This window comes from Aplidium turbinatum, chromosome 15 (assembly GCF_918807975.1).
Source record: "Aplidium turbinatum chromosome 15, kaAplTurb1.1, whole genome shotgun sequence".
NCBI classification, from domain to species: Eukaryota; Metazoa; Chordata; class Ascidiacea; order Aplousobranchia; family Polyclinidae; genus Aplidium; species Aplidium turbinatum.
In genome coordinates, this window is record NC_137486.1 from 5,758,903 (window position 1) to 5,778,314 (window position 19,412).

General features: G+C 38.8%; 2 protein-coding genes across 2 annotated transcripts; both read right to left on the reverse strand.

Moving 5' to 3' along the window:
• Nucleotides 1-2,476: 2,476 nt before the first annotated feature.
• Nucleotides 2,477-7,754, reverse strand: LOC145784413 (F-box only protein 48-like). Its single transcript, XM_082596226.1, has 3 exons — nt 7,595-7,754; nt 5,851-5,964; nt 2,477-4,762 (listed from the first exon to the last, which is right to left on the reverse strand). The coding sequence occupies exons 1-3, from the start codon at nt 7,724-7,726 to the stop codon at nt 4,589-4,591; spliced, it is 420 nt and encodes a 139-aa protein (XP_082452352.1). The 5' UTR covers nt 7,727-7,754; the 3' UTR covers nt 2,477-4,588.
• Nucleotides 7,755-10,160: 2,406 nt separating this feature from the next.
• Nucleotides 10,161-16,478, reverse strand: LOC145784731 (uncharacterized). Its single transcript, XM_082596585.1, has 2 exons — nt 11,353-16,478; nt 10,161-11,137 (listed from the first exon to the last, which is right to left on the reverse strand). The coding sequence occupies exon 1, from the start codon at nt 16,476-16,478 to the stop codon at nt 12,267-12,269; it is 4,212 nt and encodes a 1,403-aa protein (XP_082452711.1). The 3' UTR covers nt 10,161-11,137; nt 11,353-12,266.
• Nucleotides 16,479-19,412: the final 2,934 nt, after the last annotated feature.

A 19,412-nucleotide genomic window follows, 5' to 3' on the forward strand; every position in this document is an offset into this window, starting at 1 on the left:
TGGTTGGTTAGTTTTGAATCTTTATCCTCGGACTGACAAAGACTTGATTGGTTATTCCCGGTAGTTTCGCATACTTGTAGAAGCTCTTGATGCAGGCCGGTTACCGAGATTGACAGAGTGAAGTTTTCCGATTGTTGAAGTGTTGTTGCCATGGAATTATTCCATTGTTTGGGTGCCGCTGAATGGAGAGCAGTCCTGAAATGCGTTGCTCAAGCGCATACCTCGAGCGTAGAACTTGCGCCGCGTGATCTTGAGCCGGCGCGTAACCACTGAGCTAACGGGCGGACGAAATTCAATCCTTTAACTTAACGCCCATGGAAATGACTCTTGAGGAAGCCCTAAGAAGCGTTAGCTAGATTAGCCTGCATTTGAGGAGATCTGCGGTTGGCTGATTTCGTCTTGATCAACCCTCATGATCGGAGGCATCGAGAAATGCCATCAAACAGAATATAAGATTATTGGCCACCTCCCCTCGGAATACGGGAAACAGAAGACGTTAAATCGTAGATGCATAGAGACACAAAAAATCTTCTGTATGAGGAAGCATTACATTGTGTTGTTTCATTGTCAATTATAACTTATGAATAAAGATTAAAACACAATGGTTTTGTTATTAACACAATTATGTAGGCTAGCCTACACATTATTTCTTTTGAGTCATTCTAAGAGGGGGTGCGAGAACTGGTTGATAATTTCAAAGCGGTACCAATAAGGAAAAGGGAACCACTGGCTTAGACAGAGGTGTTTGTTTTTTTTTCATATCTTTATCCTGCATTGCGGGAAAGCGGACTTGAGCGCTATGCTACACCTGAACCACGCTGGAGCCGACGGCAATGTCTGTTTCCGGTTGTCTACTCTACTTATGACTTAATTTTAGTACTACCCATTACTCGAAATCGATCACTGGGTAGAGGCAATTATCGTAAAGTTTCTTGCCCAGAGAAACAACAGCACAGCAAGTGCGAGTAGTTGGAGTCGAACATGCAGGCTCTCGACTGCGAGCCCAACGCGCTAACCACTCGGCCACTGCTGCATGCATGCACACGCACAGCCTACATCTGTGGTTGTATCCTGCCGAGACTTCTTATCGTCAGTGATGTAAGCGTAAGTCGGCTACGTAGCCGAGTGGTGAGGACGTCTGCGCGACGTTCGAAAGGACATGGGATCGACACCGCTCCAGGGCACGCGGATGTGTCTCGGCAAAGACACTTAAAGGCAAATCAAAATAAAGGGAGCAGCTGACTCGAAAACTATGTCACTTCGATGCTTCCTGTCTTCTGTTGTATCGCATCTGTGATCGCTTGGTAGCCTACTGTATGTTTGCAATGGGCGCAAAAAAAAACACGATTATTATTATGTACCGTAATGAAGAACTACCTAGGCCTATAGGCCATATGGACAACCGCAAGGTGTGAAATAAACGTTTAATAACGTGCCTTGCCAAGTCATGCACTTGGCCATTTGATTGAATGCAGCCCAATCTTCTTCTTTGTTTACCGTGCCTGCCTGTGTGGTTACATTTATTAATTATATTTAAGTATGAGAATGTTTGTTTATATTTGAATTAATATTAAGGCTGTCTAACTGCTTAATGAAAGTTTTATCTATCTAATTTATCTAGTTTGGCTATCTGACTCCATCAACTAATTTCCACACGATTATTACCGGTACTCGAATTATAATTTTAAGTTATCAGAAAGTGTTCATATAGGCCTAATATTGTAGGTTATGGCAAAATGAATTTAAACATTGTAGTTATGGCAAATGAATTTAAACATTGTAGAATAACGAAACAAAAGTGTTGATGACGTCATATCATTGCGCAACGCAGTATCTGTCTTGAGATCAGTCACTTCGCCTTTTTCTATTCTACGACCACTTGAGCTAATCCGTTACCGCCATTTTGTGACACGCATTCATTTCATTCTGTTACTGAAGTGCTTCGTACCAACAAGGCAACAACGTTCGCAATAAAGCTCGAGACATAATAAACAAAAAGGGTACGGATTTTTACATTACAACAGGCGTCCAACTTGTTACATACGTTTTCTTCACTGAGCTCAAGTTGAGTTGGTCTGACTGCCTTTCCAAATGCGAACAAATCATTTTATATTATCCGTTCCCTTTTTCTTATTCACTTCGGGAGCAGATTACATGGAAAATTACAGAAACACTAGGAAATAAATTTAAGTTAAAGTAGTTCACTTTAGTACAAGAAAGGGAAACTTATATGACAAAATAATGGATCGCTACACCTGTTCCGGCATCACACTTGTACAAACACCTTTAGGAAAAAAAAAACGATTGTGGCAAATGTCTTTTTGAGAAGACGTGCGTAGCTTACGTGGTTTTGAAGGCATACCTTGTATTTTTGCAAGTAGGCTAAGTTTTTATTTTAATTGCATTTCCTGAAACTTGGTCTAAAGGACTGAAAGACATTTCTGTCCTGTCAACACTATTAGTAGGGTTACAAATCTCAAACCAAATCTCACCATTTATTGCGAAAATAACTAAGCCAATAGACGGGGTTAAAAGGAAAACGATTTAAAATTTGAAACAGCGGTGAACATGGCTTGGATGTGTTGGCCACCTACAATTAATTCATGTGAAAGCGGAAGCTTATTTCGTCTTTCTGTGGATGAGATGAAGTTCCAACTGAGTTACTGATCATAACTAGGTCATTTTCATGGAACAAAGCTGTATTCTTTACATATTGCACATATTCAGCCAAATGAACAAGTAAAAAGCGTTGAAAACAATTAACTATGTCTGATTATAGGCTACATCAGCAGAAGCACGTTATTCTGGTGACAAAAAGTACGTAACAAAACAAAGTAACAAACTAACTTAATTACTGATCACTCAAGGAAAATACTATTTAGAACGGAGACCTGTCAGTTCAAAAATACCTTAAAATATATGTTATTCGTGCAAACCTACTGTAACGTGTTCTGAACGACACAAAAAAAAATTAGCCTAATAGTTTTTATTCTTTAACCTTCAGTGGGATAGAACCGATAGGTGAAGAATGAGGAAGACAAGATCAACTGAAAGAAACGTCCAATGGACAAAACAAGATGGAGAAAAGTGGTGAAGACAACCACTGCAAGGAAAGAATTGGTCACCCCACTAGTGGGCACAAAACCTAATTTGGATAATGATTGATGATGGTATTATTTATCATCATCGTCATGCACAGCGTCCAGAAACATAGTTTGCACTGTGGATGTGGCGCTGTGTAAATGTTTTTATTAATATGTCATAAGGAAAATTACAGGTTTTAGCGAACAGAGCAGGACTTCTTTGATGAAGGTTATAGCTAGCTGACTTTTAATTGAAAAAATAAAAATAAACATAAGATTTTAATGAGAAACATGCGCAGACATTTTTACTCCCATGCAATGAGAACGAACAAACATATCAAGCATTTAAACACAAACCATCATACAAAGTACTGTACAACATAAACAACAAATTAGTGCAATTGCTTTGTAAGTTACATAAACGGCACCCCACCCCAACCTAGATCATAGCAAATGTTAACAGCACTAGTATTTGATGTAAAAAGTACATAAAATATAGATCTGCACATTTTTTTTTTATTAAACTACAGCTGGATATATTTCATGATGAGCCCACACTTTAATGGAGCGCCACTTTGAAACACCAATCAGGCAACACGTACACAACAAACCAAGTAAAATTTGGCTGGGAACATACGTACTATTAAACTAAGTGCGACAAAGTTCAAAACAAAATAGATTATGTATGTTACAATAGAATACTCAAATATAATCGTAAAAACAAAAGATAATACAAGCGCTTGGGTTAGAATAGGTTAGTCAGAGGGTCTTCTAGGATAATGTTGAGAAGCAAATAACAAAAAAAAAATCAAGTAGAGACATGACCCAGAAGCAGATAGGCGTACTTTAAAATTGGTGAACAAATTGAATATGTCAATTTTATGAAGAAGGGTTCTTCCTGGCCATCAGCACAAGGCTGAGCACTCAGTAATACAGCGAGCAATTGCAATTCGCTAACCGTAACGGTGCAGCTTCCACGCTAGCCATTCAGACCAGCCTGGCATCCAATTAACTATATGTTTCTCGCCAGCCGATTGTAAAAAGAACAGCGATAGACACCGTGAGTGCTCACTGCTCAGCCTTGTGCTGATAGCCAGGAAAAACGCCCCCCTTCGTCACAATGTCCTCCCTTGGCGCTTGCTGGTTTTGTTGGCTCTTTTCTTTCCACAAAGATAAGTTAAACAGATTGGTAAAGGCGTTGGTCGATGATCTGTGGAAGAATTAGAGGTGCAAATACTGACCAGCCCAGCTTCATGGGCGAAACACGGTGTCTATTCTTGCTATAATCGGCTGCCGAGAAACAAATCTCATTCTTTATAAAACAAGCATTATATAAACAACCAAAAATGTGCTAAATGGATTAACATTCGAGCCATTATCTATATTAATTACATTTTTCAAGTAATAAAGATGTCTAAGCAAGTAAAAAATCAATCTAGATAGACGCTAGGCATAACCTTATCAAGCACGGTTTGACAAAAATTGTTTATTAAAAATCTTCAGTTTTAATTTCTTTGTCTGTCCAGTTCTCGTTGAAATATTTCGCCCCAATCGTTTTTTGAAAACTTGCAGAACGGTCTTGCATCAGAGAGATCACTCAATGACGAAATGAAACTGTATTCTCCATTCAGCCACCTCCGTTTATGTTTGAGGACAACATATCGTTTTGAAACTCTACACTATAAACAACAGTAATGGATGGTTTAATATAGCACAGTATCCATAGCGGATACGTGTTGCTCTCAGCACTTTAGAAAGCAGACAGTGTTAGCGTATCATATAAAACGTAGCCGAGTAAATTATCACCCTGATTCCATTCTTTTGCCGAGTGCCAAGCAGGAACAAGCTTCTGTACCACATTATAAAGGTTTAAGGTATGACCCAAAAGGGTGTTGAACCTATGCCTACCAATTCAGAAGCAGACACTCTAGCCACCAAGCCAAAAGCAACATGAAAACAATGCAAACAGAAATCTTATAACAGACAATTTACAATAACTGTAAAGTACATTAGCCTTGATAACAATAATTGCTAAGCAGATTGACATGTGTCCTTGTTAGCTTAGGTACGGTATTAAAAATATTATGGTCCTAGACTACTCAGTAAACTAAATCGCCTGGTGCCTACATAACATGCACTTTTGAATCTGCACCTAAAAGTCATGGACCAATAATTGTGTTTAACTGTGCAATGTGCATAGATGCTTAACTTTCACAGAACTATGCAATATGCATTGCATGCTTAATGCGGTAGGCTCTTTAACGAGCAGATTTCTAATAATCCACGAACCAATCAGAAGCTACGCTGTTCATGACGTCATCAAGGTTGCGTTTAGGAAGAATAAAGGAAAAACGCAAATTCTAGCTAAACTAAATCATCGTTTTGCCATCGGTTGACTTGGCGCATTGGGTTAGGGCGGTGGTAGTCATTACATTGACGTGGGTTTGATTGCTACCTCTACTATACCTCTTTTTTCTTCTGTAATTACAAAACAAAGTTTAAAGTAATAATGAATTCTCTGGCTGAATGCTGGAATAGTCACAATTGGACAGATAACGTAGCATCTAATTGGTTCGTGGTTGGGTTGGACAGAAGTCCATGGATTGGATATCTGCATGTTAAAGTGCCTTCCGCTTAATGCTTATTTATTACAGAAAAAAATAGATCAAAACAATTCATTCGATTATACCATGCAAATAAAATGTATGACATGTACTTTCCATAGAACACACAAACAAGTCATTTTTAATAAGAAAATGTTACAAACCTTGTAAGGGAGCTGGTTAACATTTCCACAGGTACAATTTTCTTCCATCAAGTTGTAAATATTTCTCCATATAAAATCAGAATCATTAATGATGTGGTTCCACCTTCTACTGACCTTTATCAATAAAACAAAGAAACTTGCAACTTTTTAGGTATACATATCTATTATTTAAATTCTATTTCTAGACAGAATTAAAGACTGTTCACAATGTAAAATCTTTGTAACACCAAAATAGGTAAAAGCATTATTTTTCTTAACTAGCGGTTCTTTGATATGCAGAACAGTTCAGTTTATTTTGTTCTGTTGGCAAATAAACAAACATATAAACAATTTGCACAAGGATGGCAATAGGCAGTAAAAGATCAAAAGGTCACTAAAGTCAGCTGCTACCCAAAGTTTCAACAAAACAACATCAAAAATAAGGAACATTAATTAAAACACAAATAATAAACTGTCTGCTACTACTCTGAGAATCCATATCCTATTCGCAGAATCCAATTCAGAGACATACCGATTTGGAAAAAGCCTTTTTTGGTGATTTTAAAATCTTACGGCGGTATCTGTTTATTTAAAGGAATTAGTTTATATGAGAGGTTAATCAAAAAAAGTCTCAGCAAAAAGTCTCAACTAATTTCAGCAAAAAAATAAAACAGTAAATTGTCAAACGGCGTTTCATGATTAACAATATTGGTTAATCAAATGAAGTCTCAGCAAAAATGTCTCATCTAAAATTGCTAGATCTTGCTATAGCCTATACCCGCAAGATATCAGCTAACCTACCCTACAAAATGCCCTACCCAAATGATCCCAATAAATTCTCTTAATAAGCAGAAGCCATCACTGGATTGAAGAAATCACCAAATCAGTTTTCTCTGAAAAAGGCTGTATCTGAATTTCTCCTAATTGGATTCTCTGAATGAGTCATTCTGGACAATACATAGTACCGGTACTTAACATAATCCATAACAGTGAAATAACAAAACAAGGCAACACAAAACATAAAGACTATGTGCAAGAAGATAAACAAATGATATGTTTTAGGAGTGAATATTGTACAAATTCTTAAAAAAATTTTTTGTAATGTATATATTGTGCAATGTTTCTTTACGATGTTTGATAAACAACTAAACAAAACTCGTTTCTAGTACTAGTTGCAACGTTCATCTGATGACATTGTAAGTAAAAGTAACAACAAACAAGATGGTTTATTGCTTCATTTACGTTTCGTGCACCATGACAATGCGCATCCTCAGAGCAAATAATACACAAAATAAAATTTCACAAGATTACATGCTGCAAAGAAAAAAACGATAATTGTCCTGATGAACACCCAAACTTTTCAGTATTCACTGCAGTATATATTATAATCTTGTAAAATTTTATTTTGTGTGTTATTCGCTCTGAGGATGCGCATTGTCATGGTGCGCGAGACGTCAGTGAAGCAATAAACCATCTTGTTTGTTGTTACTTTTACTTTCAATTTCATCAGATGAACGTTGCAACTAGTGCAAGAAACGATAATTGTCCTGATGAAAACCCAAACTTTTCAGTATTCAGTTTAAACAAAACTCAGTGCTTCTACAGTGCCAGATTGGTTTTATACATTACAAGCTTATCAATATTAAAGACAATGCATAACCATCAACTGTTAGTAAATAACTGTCAATATATACGTTTGAATAGTATAAAAATGAAGTCAGTTCAACGTCATATTGATTGAACTGTACAAATTTTTAACTCTCACCTGATTAGCAGAGCAAAGACTGCATACATCCAGCTGGGAAAAAATTTCTTCTGATACTGTGGTGGGAAGATGCTGAGTGAAATCACAAGGTCGATTACTGCAGCTTTGCTGCAAGTCAATGTTTATCAACATCTTAACTGTAATTTGAAATCTATTACTATCATCGTGCTTCTATCATTTAAAAGTAACGACGAATCCAATTGAAGAATAATATTCAGGTTAATTTCAAAGAAGGTGTAGAAGACACAAAGAAGATACTGTATAACAACGGAATGGCCCGTTTCAGCGAATGCCCGATTGGACGAGAGCCCTTTTTGGCGAGTTCCCTATTCGGCAATTTTTTGAAATTTTTCTTTTTAAATTATCAGGTACCGTAGCCTAATTATCATTGCCGTTTTAGGGGTTGGGGTTAAAGTTAGGGTTAGAGTTTTATTTCAACGTTTAGCGATGTTAAAAAGATGTAAAACCTGTGTTTACAGGCCAGACAAACACACATCGGATTCCGATTATGACCTGGTGATTGTCCGGTCATCAGATTCCGATTATGACCCATCATCGGATTCAGAAATTGAAGAAGAGCCCCAAGTAGATTGAAGACTCAATGTAGATTGAATGTCTTGCCTAGATAAACTGTTGTTATTGTTATTGCCATTGTATATTTCTATGTTATTGCCACCATTCATTATTGTCGTTTTAAGGTGGTTTTCCCTGGGTTGGCCTCGTGCTTCCCACGACAATCTTGTTTTTATCAGTAAACGGGATGGACCAATGCGATCTCGTGCGGACCAGTGCAAATGGTGAACCACTGGACCGGTTGGCCAGTGCGAAAAAAAGTTAAGGTTGAACCCTGTAATGGATGATTAAATGCTTTGATAAAGCAATGACAAGCTATTAAACTGGAAAGAACAATCAATTAATATATTTTATTAATTTCACTGGTTCTTTAATCTTTATATAGGAAGTTATTGCTTTTAACTATTGGCAAAGTTTAACATGCATTGCTTCTTTGAGCAACAAATTCTTTAATATGCATGTTTTTTTTATGATTGCATCTTAAGCTTGTCTCAACTCGTTTTACAAATCAGAAATATTGGTCTGATCTTTTGTTTCAATCCAAAATTTAGTACTGGGTTATAAACTGGGAAACCTTGGGCAAATTCTACACTACTTTCTACAATTCAAGTCTTACAGAAAACATTTGTTTGATCCTGGGTTTTTTTTTCGCTGAGACATTTCGGTCATTTGTCCGAAATGACTTGAAAATATTCAGACATTTTTTATTTATTTCGGTCATTTTTTCTGATGAAAATATTTCCTTTCAAGTAGCTGATGCAAACCACAATTTGCACTTCCTGACTAGCTACAACATTAAGTTTCGCTGAGAAATGTTGTTTTATTCGGACAATTTGACCGAATTGACTATGTATTTTTTCGGACATTTTGACCGAATTGTAAATTGACTATATTTTTTTCGGACATTTTGCTAAAAAATCGGTCAATGACCGAAAAAAAAACAGGTTTGATTATGTCTATTTTTGCTAAGATCAACATTCAACAAGTACAACTATTCTTTATCATAAATTTAATGTGCTCAGACTTAAAGATATTATTAAATTAGAGACTGCGAAGTGCATGACAAATATGGGCACAAAATGCTGCCATGGGCCTTTGTTGGCTTCTTTGCTTATAAGTGAAATACACCAGTATAGCATCAGTTAAAACAAAGGCTGTGTCTATATTTACACTATATAGTATAACTATAGCCTCAATCGTGTTGCCAGATAAGGAATTCTTCCCTAATTTGAGAAAAGTTTAAAGCTGTTGAAAACAAAAACTTGCATTTTGGAAATTTTTTTAGTCCTGGGCAAAAATCAAAACCCTAACCTTAACCCTTCCTAACTTTAATCCTAACTCTGGCAAAACCTGATTGTAACCATGGCAACAAATATGTAAAAATAGAAACTTCCTAAAACAAAAATAATGATTTATGTTTGCTATATTATTTTGCTTCAATCAATCAACCTATAAAATCAAAGTTTGGTAGGAAGATGCCATGTTTCAATGGAGTGTTACTATGGCATAAAATAACAATGGAACTAAAAAAAACATCTTACAGTATATACTTTTAAATTTAAATGTTTCTTAAAAAATTTGTACAGGTATCACTCCCAAAACATATCATCCTCCTTGCACATACCCTTTAGATTTTATGTTGCTTTATTTTTGTTATTTTACTATTAAGCTATGTTATATTCCTAACTTTTGTGTTTTGCTTATATGTTCGAGTGGCAGCTGACTTTGGTGACTTTTTGCTGCCATCCTTGCTATGCAAATTATTTTTGTTTATTTACCAGCAGAAAAAAAACTGAACTGCAAGAAATGCAACCCTACCCTGTCAAATAGTCTTTTTGCTAAGACTGTTGTCTTATTTCAGTTTCTTATACGTCTTACTAACGTTTATCTTTCTTTTACACAATCAACGTTTGTGCGTTTTTATTTTTAAAACATCTGACATGCTTTTCATGCGCAGAAATTTTACCACAACCACCAAGACTAACAACACAACGCAAGATTCTTGTTTACTTCAAAGGAAGTTCAAAAATTGTTTTTGAATCCATTTAAACTTGACGTCATAATGGATGTTTCCAATGTAATTTGTATTGATAAGTTAATAAATTAAATTGGGGGGAGTAAAGTCTTAACGTTATGTACTTGACGTTACAAAGTAAACAGGTGTAAAAACTTTAGGTTCTTGAAAACCAAACATCAATACTTTAAGGATGATAATTGTAAACGCATAGCATGATGTATATGATGATTTTTAAATATTACAGGAGTTATTTCAATGCTATCATTGTTTACATATTTGATTCGATCTGCAAAAGACACGTTTTTTGTTTTGTTTCAAATAATAAAAAAAATATTTGTCAATGATAAATGTCTTTGATGTTTTATCTCTGACCATCGCAGCAAAAGTTACAACCACTTGTTCTAATTTATAACATTTGTGGTCAAAGACGCAGATTATGCTAGACGCAGATATCACTGAACATCAGCCTATCTTGTTTCAATGTAATTTGCCGATGCTTGATGTGATATTATCCTCTATCACTAGGCTCGACCGCAAAGGCAATCCGACTGTTGTCGAATATAGATGGAAATGGTTTATTAAATTGGAGCGAAATAACAATGATACTTGACGTTTTTGCCAACAGTCTCTCAAACCACAATCCCGAGTGATCAGAACAGGAGTGTGATCAAAGAAGTCTTTTTCTGAAATAACATAAAAGCACAAATCACGCATTTGCCTAAAACTACAGTACAAGGCAATAATGATTAATGTGAGTTTTTTACATTGCTACATCCATCGTGAATATGCGTCGACCTTTAGCGCTTTACGGACAGATAGTGTGAATTAAATCAGCAATAAATTCCACATAATTAAAATGTCCATACCAATTTTTGCCAAGTAAGCCGGTGAATTGCGACAACAGCAACAGTCTGAAATTCTTTACACAGGATTCCAATGCGGTTACAATTCAGCTATAACAAATGAAATTAACGCGTTACGATACGTCGAAAATACGTAGATCATGCACAATAAAGCTGTGTCATTAAGTAAGCCCTTTTACAAGTGAACACAGCGCGTACAAAACTGATAGTGATAGATATGTTCAGCTTAGATACGTCAGACTATTAACACATACAGTAGCAAAGGCTAAATTTACAAATTAGCAATCAATTTGTACGGTACTCACATGAAGCAATCTCTTTAAAGCTGCTTGCCCGAATTCTACAAATCTCGACTTACTAAATAAGTCCGAACTGGCTGACAAAACAACCCAAGTTCACAGATGAACAGAACTTTTGCCCAACGTTGGCTACAAACTGTCTGATAATATTTCAGGCACAAGTGGGCTTATTTAAGATAAATTTTTACATGTTTTGAAGTTCCCAAATTATAATAAAGAAGCAACAAATCGAACACAATATTTTCGATGAATCATGGAATGTTGTTTCCGTACGCGATAAACTAAGATCCCAAGGGACGATGATTTCAATAAATCGTTACGTCACAATAAACTTGGAGCCACCGTGTTTTGCAAGGGCATATGAAATCACCAAAATGTTTTCCAAAATAAAGTGTTTTTTCTATATTGTTTTAAGCTAAGCAACTTTCCAGTACATCAATTACGGTTGATCAATCGCCAGGAGAAAGCTACTATGCCGTCAAAAAAGGGCATTTATCAATATATTATCACTCGTAAACACGTGAACTTCAAAACTTAGAAAGTGAAGAGAAAATATCTTACACTCCCTCCAAAAATAGGAAAACTATGCAAGCCTATTTTTAACGTGGAACAAGATATTTTCGCAATTACGAAGGGTAAAGGCAAAAAACTCTACGGCTGCAATACTGAAGCGAGTCATAAAACACAGATACGAAACATTATGTATCTACTCATTGTTGTCTCCACACCGCATGCAGGAACGACAATGCGTAGATACCGCGAAAAATACAATCCACAATTGACTTCCGGTACATCGGGTTCCCGCAGCAACGGATCAGCAGAGCGTTCATAAAATCAGCAAAGCGTCTATTATTTGCCCTCAAATCCAGGCAATTGCTTCGTAGAAGCGCATGAAATCGCAGTTCTTGCACTGCTTCGATCTATACAGAATTTGCGTTGATTGCAGTATCATTTGAGGCCTCGGCTGGCTTGCAGATAAGACACAGCTTTGCAATCGGCCTTCTCAGGATGCCGGTACCGACTCGAACATCTACTTGTCGCACTACTCCGTGCTTATCTGGATATGTATGGATGATTCTTCCCATAGTCCAACGTCGTCGTGGAAAATTATCGTCAACAATTAAGACGACGTCATTCGTCTCGAAGTTGCATTTTCGGTCTGGCCATTTTTGTCTCAAAGCGATTGTTGGTAGATACTCCTTTTTCCACCTTCGCCAGAACTCATCGGCTAGGAAATGAACTCTTCGCCATTGTCGTCGCGCATAGCAGTCTTTTTCGTTTGCCTTCACGGAAAGCATTGGAGGATCACTCTCCAAATTGTGTCGTAATAAATGATTTGGTGTCAGTGGTTGTTGATCCGTCGAATTGTAGTTCACTGGAACCAGCGGTCGTGAGTTCAGGATGTTTTCCACTTCAATCATGAAGGTGTTCAGCGTGTCGTCCGTCAGTGTGCCGAACTTGGAGAGCATAAAATCGAGAATCCGTCGAACCGAGCGGATCATTCGTTCCCAAACGCCTCCGAAGTGAGACGCCCCTGGTGGATTGAAATTCCACCTCATTGCTTTTCGTCGAAAGTATTGTTCAATGCTGGGGTCCTGTAAAGATCTCAAACAATCCTTTAATACGCGATGTGCACCGACAAAATTGGTGCCATTATCACTAAACACTTCCTTAGGATTTCCCCGTCTGGCAGCGAACCGCCGAAAAGCGTTAAGAAATGCGTCAGTAGACATGTCATAGGCAATCTTTAAGTGGACAGCCCTCATAGTTAAGCAAGTGAAAATGCATCCATACCTTTTTACCATGCTCCTTCCCTGCTTAACCATGAAGGGTCCGAAGTAGTCGATTCTGACAGAACTGAAAAGAAGCTTCTCAGAGCGTAGACAAACATCAGGTAGATCAGTCATCTTCTGCTCTCCTGTTGTCACATGGCTGCTAACGATCTTCCGCACAGCGGCGGAATCCTTGAAGAAGTTAAACCGCTCATGCAAAGACGTCCAAGTGTGTGCTATTCCTGCATGACCAACATGGAGATTCTGCTTCAAAATAAACGAAATTTTAGATTGACTTGAATACGAAAGAATGATTGGATGTTTGATATTGCAAGGACTCGCTGTATTCTCCAAGCGTCCTTCTACCCTCAAGGTGTCTGTAAAGTTATCATTAACAGAGTGCGGATACAAAATCGCGCTGTAATTTTGATTGAAAGCGTCGAAAAAGTAATGCAGTCGGTCTATGCTCACCCTACCTAACTGCAATGGCTTTAAACAATGTTGCAAAGTGGAACTCTGCAATTCAAAGAGTTGAGGGAACCGCTCCCTCCATTCGTCTACATCAGGCTGGTACAATGGCCCTTGCATCAATACATTGTCTAATGGCGTTCCTCTATGTTGGGCCACACAATCAGAAACAATTTGTTCTGCGTCTGACTTATTTTGGTCGAGCACTGGGTCATGAGAGAGGTACCGTGCCGCATCCGCGCGCTCATTATCACGGACCTTTCTGTCCTTCACTGAAGTAGGGAAATTTACGTCCCTGAAGATTATCGGAAAGTTCTGTACCTGATATTGGCTTATTAGATTAACCATTGCCTGCTTTGAGTTTGCCCGCTTGATTCCGGGTCCAATCACGCTCCATCCTAAAGGAGTCTTTAATGCACAGGGATCTCTTCTCCCTCCATACCTCGAATCCAGATGTCTATGAGCATATGGAACGTCAGTGCCTATTAGTAAGGAAACCTCTTCAGTATCCAGGTGAGGGAACTGGATACCCTTCAGGTGAGGCCATGCTTCTATATCTGAATCTGTTAAAGGACGATTGTTTCTGAACGCCAAATCGTCCAGCGACACCGCTTGTCTTATATCCAGCTCATCAGTGTCATCTAGCGGCCGAATTTTAAAATCTAATTTTCGGCAATCAACCGATCTCGGCATTTGGCCCACAGTTGTCAATTGGATTCTGTCTGGCTGACCTCTTAAACCCAATTTCTTCACCAGTGACGTGGTGCAAAACGTGGTGTCACTTCCGGTGTCTAAAAATGCGTTAACGGTCAAGCATTTATTTTCGTAATAAACCTTGACCGGGATAACGCAGAAAAAGAAATTATCCCTTTGCTCAGGCAGCGTTTCGCACTTAGCAATGGTGGCTGGCCTGCCATTATTGCTATTTTCTATGGTTTGATCATTGTTACTGGGACTTTGTGAAAAGTCAATCTGCTGCCTCGAGCCAGTAGGTCTCATTTCCTCGTGCAGCAGAGTGTTGTGGCGACGTCCACAACCCGTTACTGTGCAAGCCGGTGGTCTATCACATGACCTAACAACGTGTTTGTCGCTAAAACAGTTGTAACACCTGCCTTTGTATCTAATAAAGTCCCTGCGATTAGAAATTGACTTTTTCAGAAATTCATTGCATCTACCTATTGGATGCGGTCCGTTGCAAAGGTAGCATGCCATCCTCGGCCGTGAAGCAACCGTCGCTTCAACGGCAGAACAAGAGCTCTTCTGGGTATATCGGGAGCTGGCTGGGACCCTTTGATCTCGTTTCACCGACCTGCATAGTAAACCTCCAAAAGCGTTTAATACTCTCGATTCTTCTTCCACAAACCCTACAAAGTCGTTAAATGTAGCTTGTCTCCCTGACTGCAGCATAATGTTAGCAGTGCGGCGCCTCCAGCCCTTCTGCGTTTCCATCGGCAACTTGGCAGCCAGCATCACCATGGTATCCACTGTGTTAAGGTCGCCCAAGTTTTCGAGCTTCCCTAGCACCAGTGAACACTGACGTAAGAGTTGGGAATAATCGCGCATGCCCAACGCGTCTTCGCTCTTTATATCAGGCCTTCCCGTAAGCCTTGTAACGAAAGACCTAGCGACAATATGGGGCACGCCATAATTGTCGTGCAGAAGTTTCCTCGCTTCTGCGTATCCTCCACTGGAGTCGATAATCGAACAATGCTCGATCAAGTGCTTGGCTTTACCTCGGCACTGCTGCAATAGTAGAGTCATTCGCATTCCATCGGTGTGAGCTCGACTCTCCAAGTGGGTCTCGAAATGACGAATAAAGGTCCAATACTCAATTGGCTCGCCTGAAAATGTCATGTGCTCTGGCTTAGGCATGCACATGCCCTCGCCAACAGCTTTCACGATGCAAGGCAAAATTTCAGAATCGGAGGGCTGAAAGCGAACAGTTTTATCTACTTCAGTCACCGCACGGTCAGGCTGGAATTCCGGCACCTTTCCTGTACCGAGATCCACCTGACCCACATGCATGCTGGCACCCCCTCTACCAGGTAGCGCAAGACCAGGCTGGCAGTCCGGCACCTTCGGTGTGCCAGAATCCACATGGTCCTCGCATAAGCTGGCTAGAGACGTGGACCGTCTGCATTCTTCAGACTGGTCCAAAACTTCTAACTGCGCTTTTGCTGTCTCGACAGCCAATTTGGCCTCGAATCGTTCCCTATCTGCTTGTAACTGAGATTCTTGGGCCCGCAGCTGAGATTCTTGTTGAGCTCGCAGCTGAGATTCTTGAGCTCGCAGCTGAGATTCTTGATCTCGCAATCTTTGCTCTTCTTCTATGCTTTTCAACTTAAGTTCGGCAAGCTTCTTGGCTAGCGCCGCCTCCGTTCTCTGCCTTTCACTGACAGACGTGCTACAGGAAGAGCGAGAGCGGCTAGACCTCTTTGATCGGCGACTATACACCACACTAGCCGCTGGCGTTTCTCGCAAAGCTGAACGTTCGACATGCGGCTCGGGTTCGGCGCTCAGTTCTGCTCGAGCAACGCTAATGTCTAATTTCCTTTGAATCCAAGCCTGCTTCATCGCCTCTAGTTCGCAAAAGTCATCATTTGCGTATTTAAAAGTTTTTAAGTGATCTTCCATCATTGGTAGCAGCCGGTCATAAACTCGCTGAAACGATTCTTCAGCGTTTTTAAATTCTACGACACTCTTAGCTTTCGCAGCTTTCTGGCATAAAACAAACCAAGAAGCTAACCTTTTGTCTTCTCGCGTGGCTTTGTCCAGAGAGAATTCCTCGACATGAGTTTCCGGCGAACCTGACGCTGAAACCGATGGAAGGTTCTGGGTTTCCTCAGAAGATGGATTTTCCTGCTCAATTGGAGTTTCTGTTGTTTGAGACATCTTTGCTTACTGCAGAAAGTTTCAATGTAAAAGATGAGAAGTAATCAACCGCAAATATTGGCACAAGTTTACGAAGGATAATAAAGTAACAAAGGAACGGGAAGCCTAAAAATCACCTATCCAAGGACAGTTTCTTGATAAGCAATTTGCAAAACAGTGAACAGATAGTCAGCAACGACACTAGAAATAATTGCCTACTAATAGGCAAAAGAAACACGAAAACTAGTGCGCCGACTTTAGGGCACGAGAAACTAATTTGCCTACAGAGGGCAAGGGGAAATAAACAGCAAATCTGCCGACCTACGGCAAGAGAGTGAAACTAATTATTGCCTAACACAGGCAACAAGAAATAAAGAAAACTACTTTGCCGACCCACGGCGACAAATTGAAAACTAATATTGCCTACCAAAGGCAATAGGAATAACGAAAACAAATCTGCCGACCCACGGCAAGAAAATTGAAAACTAATGGCCGACTCAAGGCAGAAAATTGAAAACTAATGGCCGACTCAAGGCAGAAAATTGAAAACTAATGTGATATTATCCTCTATCACTAGGCTCGACCGCAAAGGCAATCCGACTGTTGTCGAATATAGATGGAAATGGTTTATTAAATTGGAGCGAAATAACAATGATACTTGACGTTTTTGCCAACAGTCTCTCAAACCACAATCCCGAGTGATCAGAACAGGAGTGTGATCAAAGAAGTCTTTTTCTGAAATAACATAAAAGCACAAATCACGCATTTGCCTAAAACTACAGTACAAGGCAATAATGATTAATGTGAGTTTTTTACATTGCTACATCCATCGTGAATATGCGTCGACCTTTAGCGCTTTACGGACAGATAGTGTGAATTAAATCAGCAATAAATTCCACATAATTAAAATGTCCATACCAATTTTTGCCAAGTAAGCCGGTGAATTGCGACAACAGCAACAGTCTGAAATTCTTTACACAGGATTCCAATGCGGTTACAATTCAGCTATAACAAATGAAATTAACGCGTTACGATACGTCGAAAATACGTAGATCATGCACAATAAAGCTGTGTCATTAAGTAAGCCCTTTTACAAGTGAACACAGCGCGTACAAAACTGATAGTGATAGATATGTTCAGCTTAGATACGTCAGACTATTAACACATACAGTAGCAAAGGCTAAATTTACAAATTAGCAATCAATTTGTACGGTACTCACATGAAGCAATCTCTTTAAAGCTGCTTGCCCGAATTCTACAAATCTCGACTTACTAAATAAGTCCGAACTGGCTGACAAAACAACCCAAGTTCACAGATGAACAGAACTTTTGCCCAACGTTGGCTACAAACTGTCTGATAATATTTCAGGCACAAGTGGGCTTATTTAAGATAAATTTTTACATGTTTTGAAGTTCCCAAATTATAATAAAGAAGCAACAAATCGAACACAATATTTTCGATGAATCATGGAATGTTGTTTCCGTACGCGATAAACTAAGATCCCAAGGGACGATGATTTCAATAAATCGTTACGTCACAATAAACTTGGAGCCACCGTGTTTTGCAAGGGCATATGAAATCACCAAAATGTTTTCCAAAATAAAGTGTTTTTTCTATATTGTTTTAAGCTAAGCAACTTTCCAGTACATCAATTACGGTTGATCAATCGCCAGGAGAAAGCTACTATGCCGTCAAAAAAGGGCATTTATCAATATATTATCACTCGTAAACACGTGAACTTCAAAACTTAGAAAGTGAAGAGAAAATATCTTACACTTGACATTTGTCACATTAAGAACTGGGAAGCAGCTGACTCAATGACTGATATAGTCTTTCGCTGCTTCCTGTCTGTTGTGGTATTTAGATATCTATGGTACTATTTTATTCGTATTGTGTATAATTGTACCGTACTATGTACTATTGTCGCAACAGACGAAATAAAAGGTTTCTCTCTCTCTCTCTTATGCAACACATTTTGCGTCAAGTATTATGGATTAGCGTCAGAAGCCTACTTTTGTTGCAAATCAGTTTCAGCTTCCTGATATTAATTTTGTGTTCCTTTTTGAAAAATCTAATAGATTTATTGGCTTCGTACGTATGGTTTTTGCATGAATTCACAAAACATTCAGCTTGAAAACAACGTGTGCTGAGCGGAACCACACACAGGAATTCTGAGATTCCAACTGGAAACACTCGATGGTAATTTGTTAAATTTTTTCTCTTTAAAGTTCCTCTGACTTTTTCACTGAATGAGGAAATGACAGATGGTTTAGTTTTGAATCTTTTTCCTTGGATTGAGAAAGCCTTAATCGACAGAGTGAAGTTTTCCGATTGTTGTTGCTAGTGAACAAGATGTTGTGTCCTTTGTAGTATGTTACTTGGGAGAGGAGCTTATCGCGTTGGCATTCTTTGATAATTCTGTATCATGACACTAAACAAAAGATGGTGCCTGCAATATAACATGTGACGAAGGAGTAGAGCCTAGTAAAAAAGCTATAATTGGCCACAAAGAAATTGCTGACAAAAGTTTGGAAGATTTTGTTACATTAAATACAAACCGATTTTTTAAGGCTCTGAATTTGTCTTCATCATTTTTGGGGATAGACCCAGATAACTGAAAGACCAATGACGCGTATCAAAGAGCGAAACCAATTGTGAGTGAAATGAAGGTTGTAAGTGACATTGCCGAGCGCGGAGTGGCGTTGATTACGGAATGCGGATGCAACCTAGTTTGTACCCTGAACAGTTCGTACCCTGAAAAGATCGAGAGAAAAAATTAAAAAAAGTGGAAGTCGCTGATCGCAGTTTCCGCAAACATTTTAAAATTTTCCCCCTGAAAAGATTGAGAGAAAGATAGCACAAAGCCGAAGTCGTTGATCGCAGTTTCCGCTAACCGTAACCCTTACCCTAATGCTAACCCTCGCTCATCGCAGTTTCCGCAAACATTTCTCCGC

Excerpts from the sequence above, each read along its gene's own strand:
- LOC145784413 (XM_082596226.1), bottom strand. The coding sequence starts at position 7,726 with ATGTTGATAAACATTGACTTGCAGCAAAGCTGCAGTAATCGACCTTGT. Across the intron at positions 5,965-7,594 it reads GTCTTTGCTCTGCTAATCAG|GTCAGTAGAAGGTGGAACCA; the intron begins GTGAGAGTTAAA and ends TTATTGATAAAG. Across the intron at positions 4,763-5,850 it reads TTAACCAGCTCCCTTACAAG|TGTAGAGTTTCAAAACGATA; the intron begins GTTTGTAACATT and ends TGTTGTTTATAG.
- LOC145784731 (XM_082596585.1), bottom strand. The coding sequence starts at position 16,478 with ATGTCTCAAACAACAGAAACTCCAATTGAGCAGGAAAATCCATCTTCT.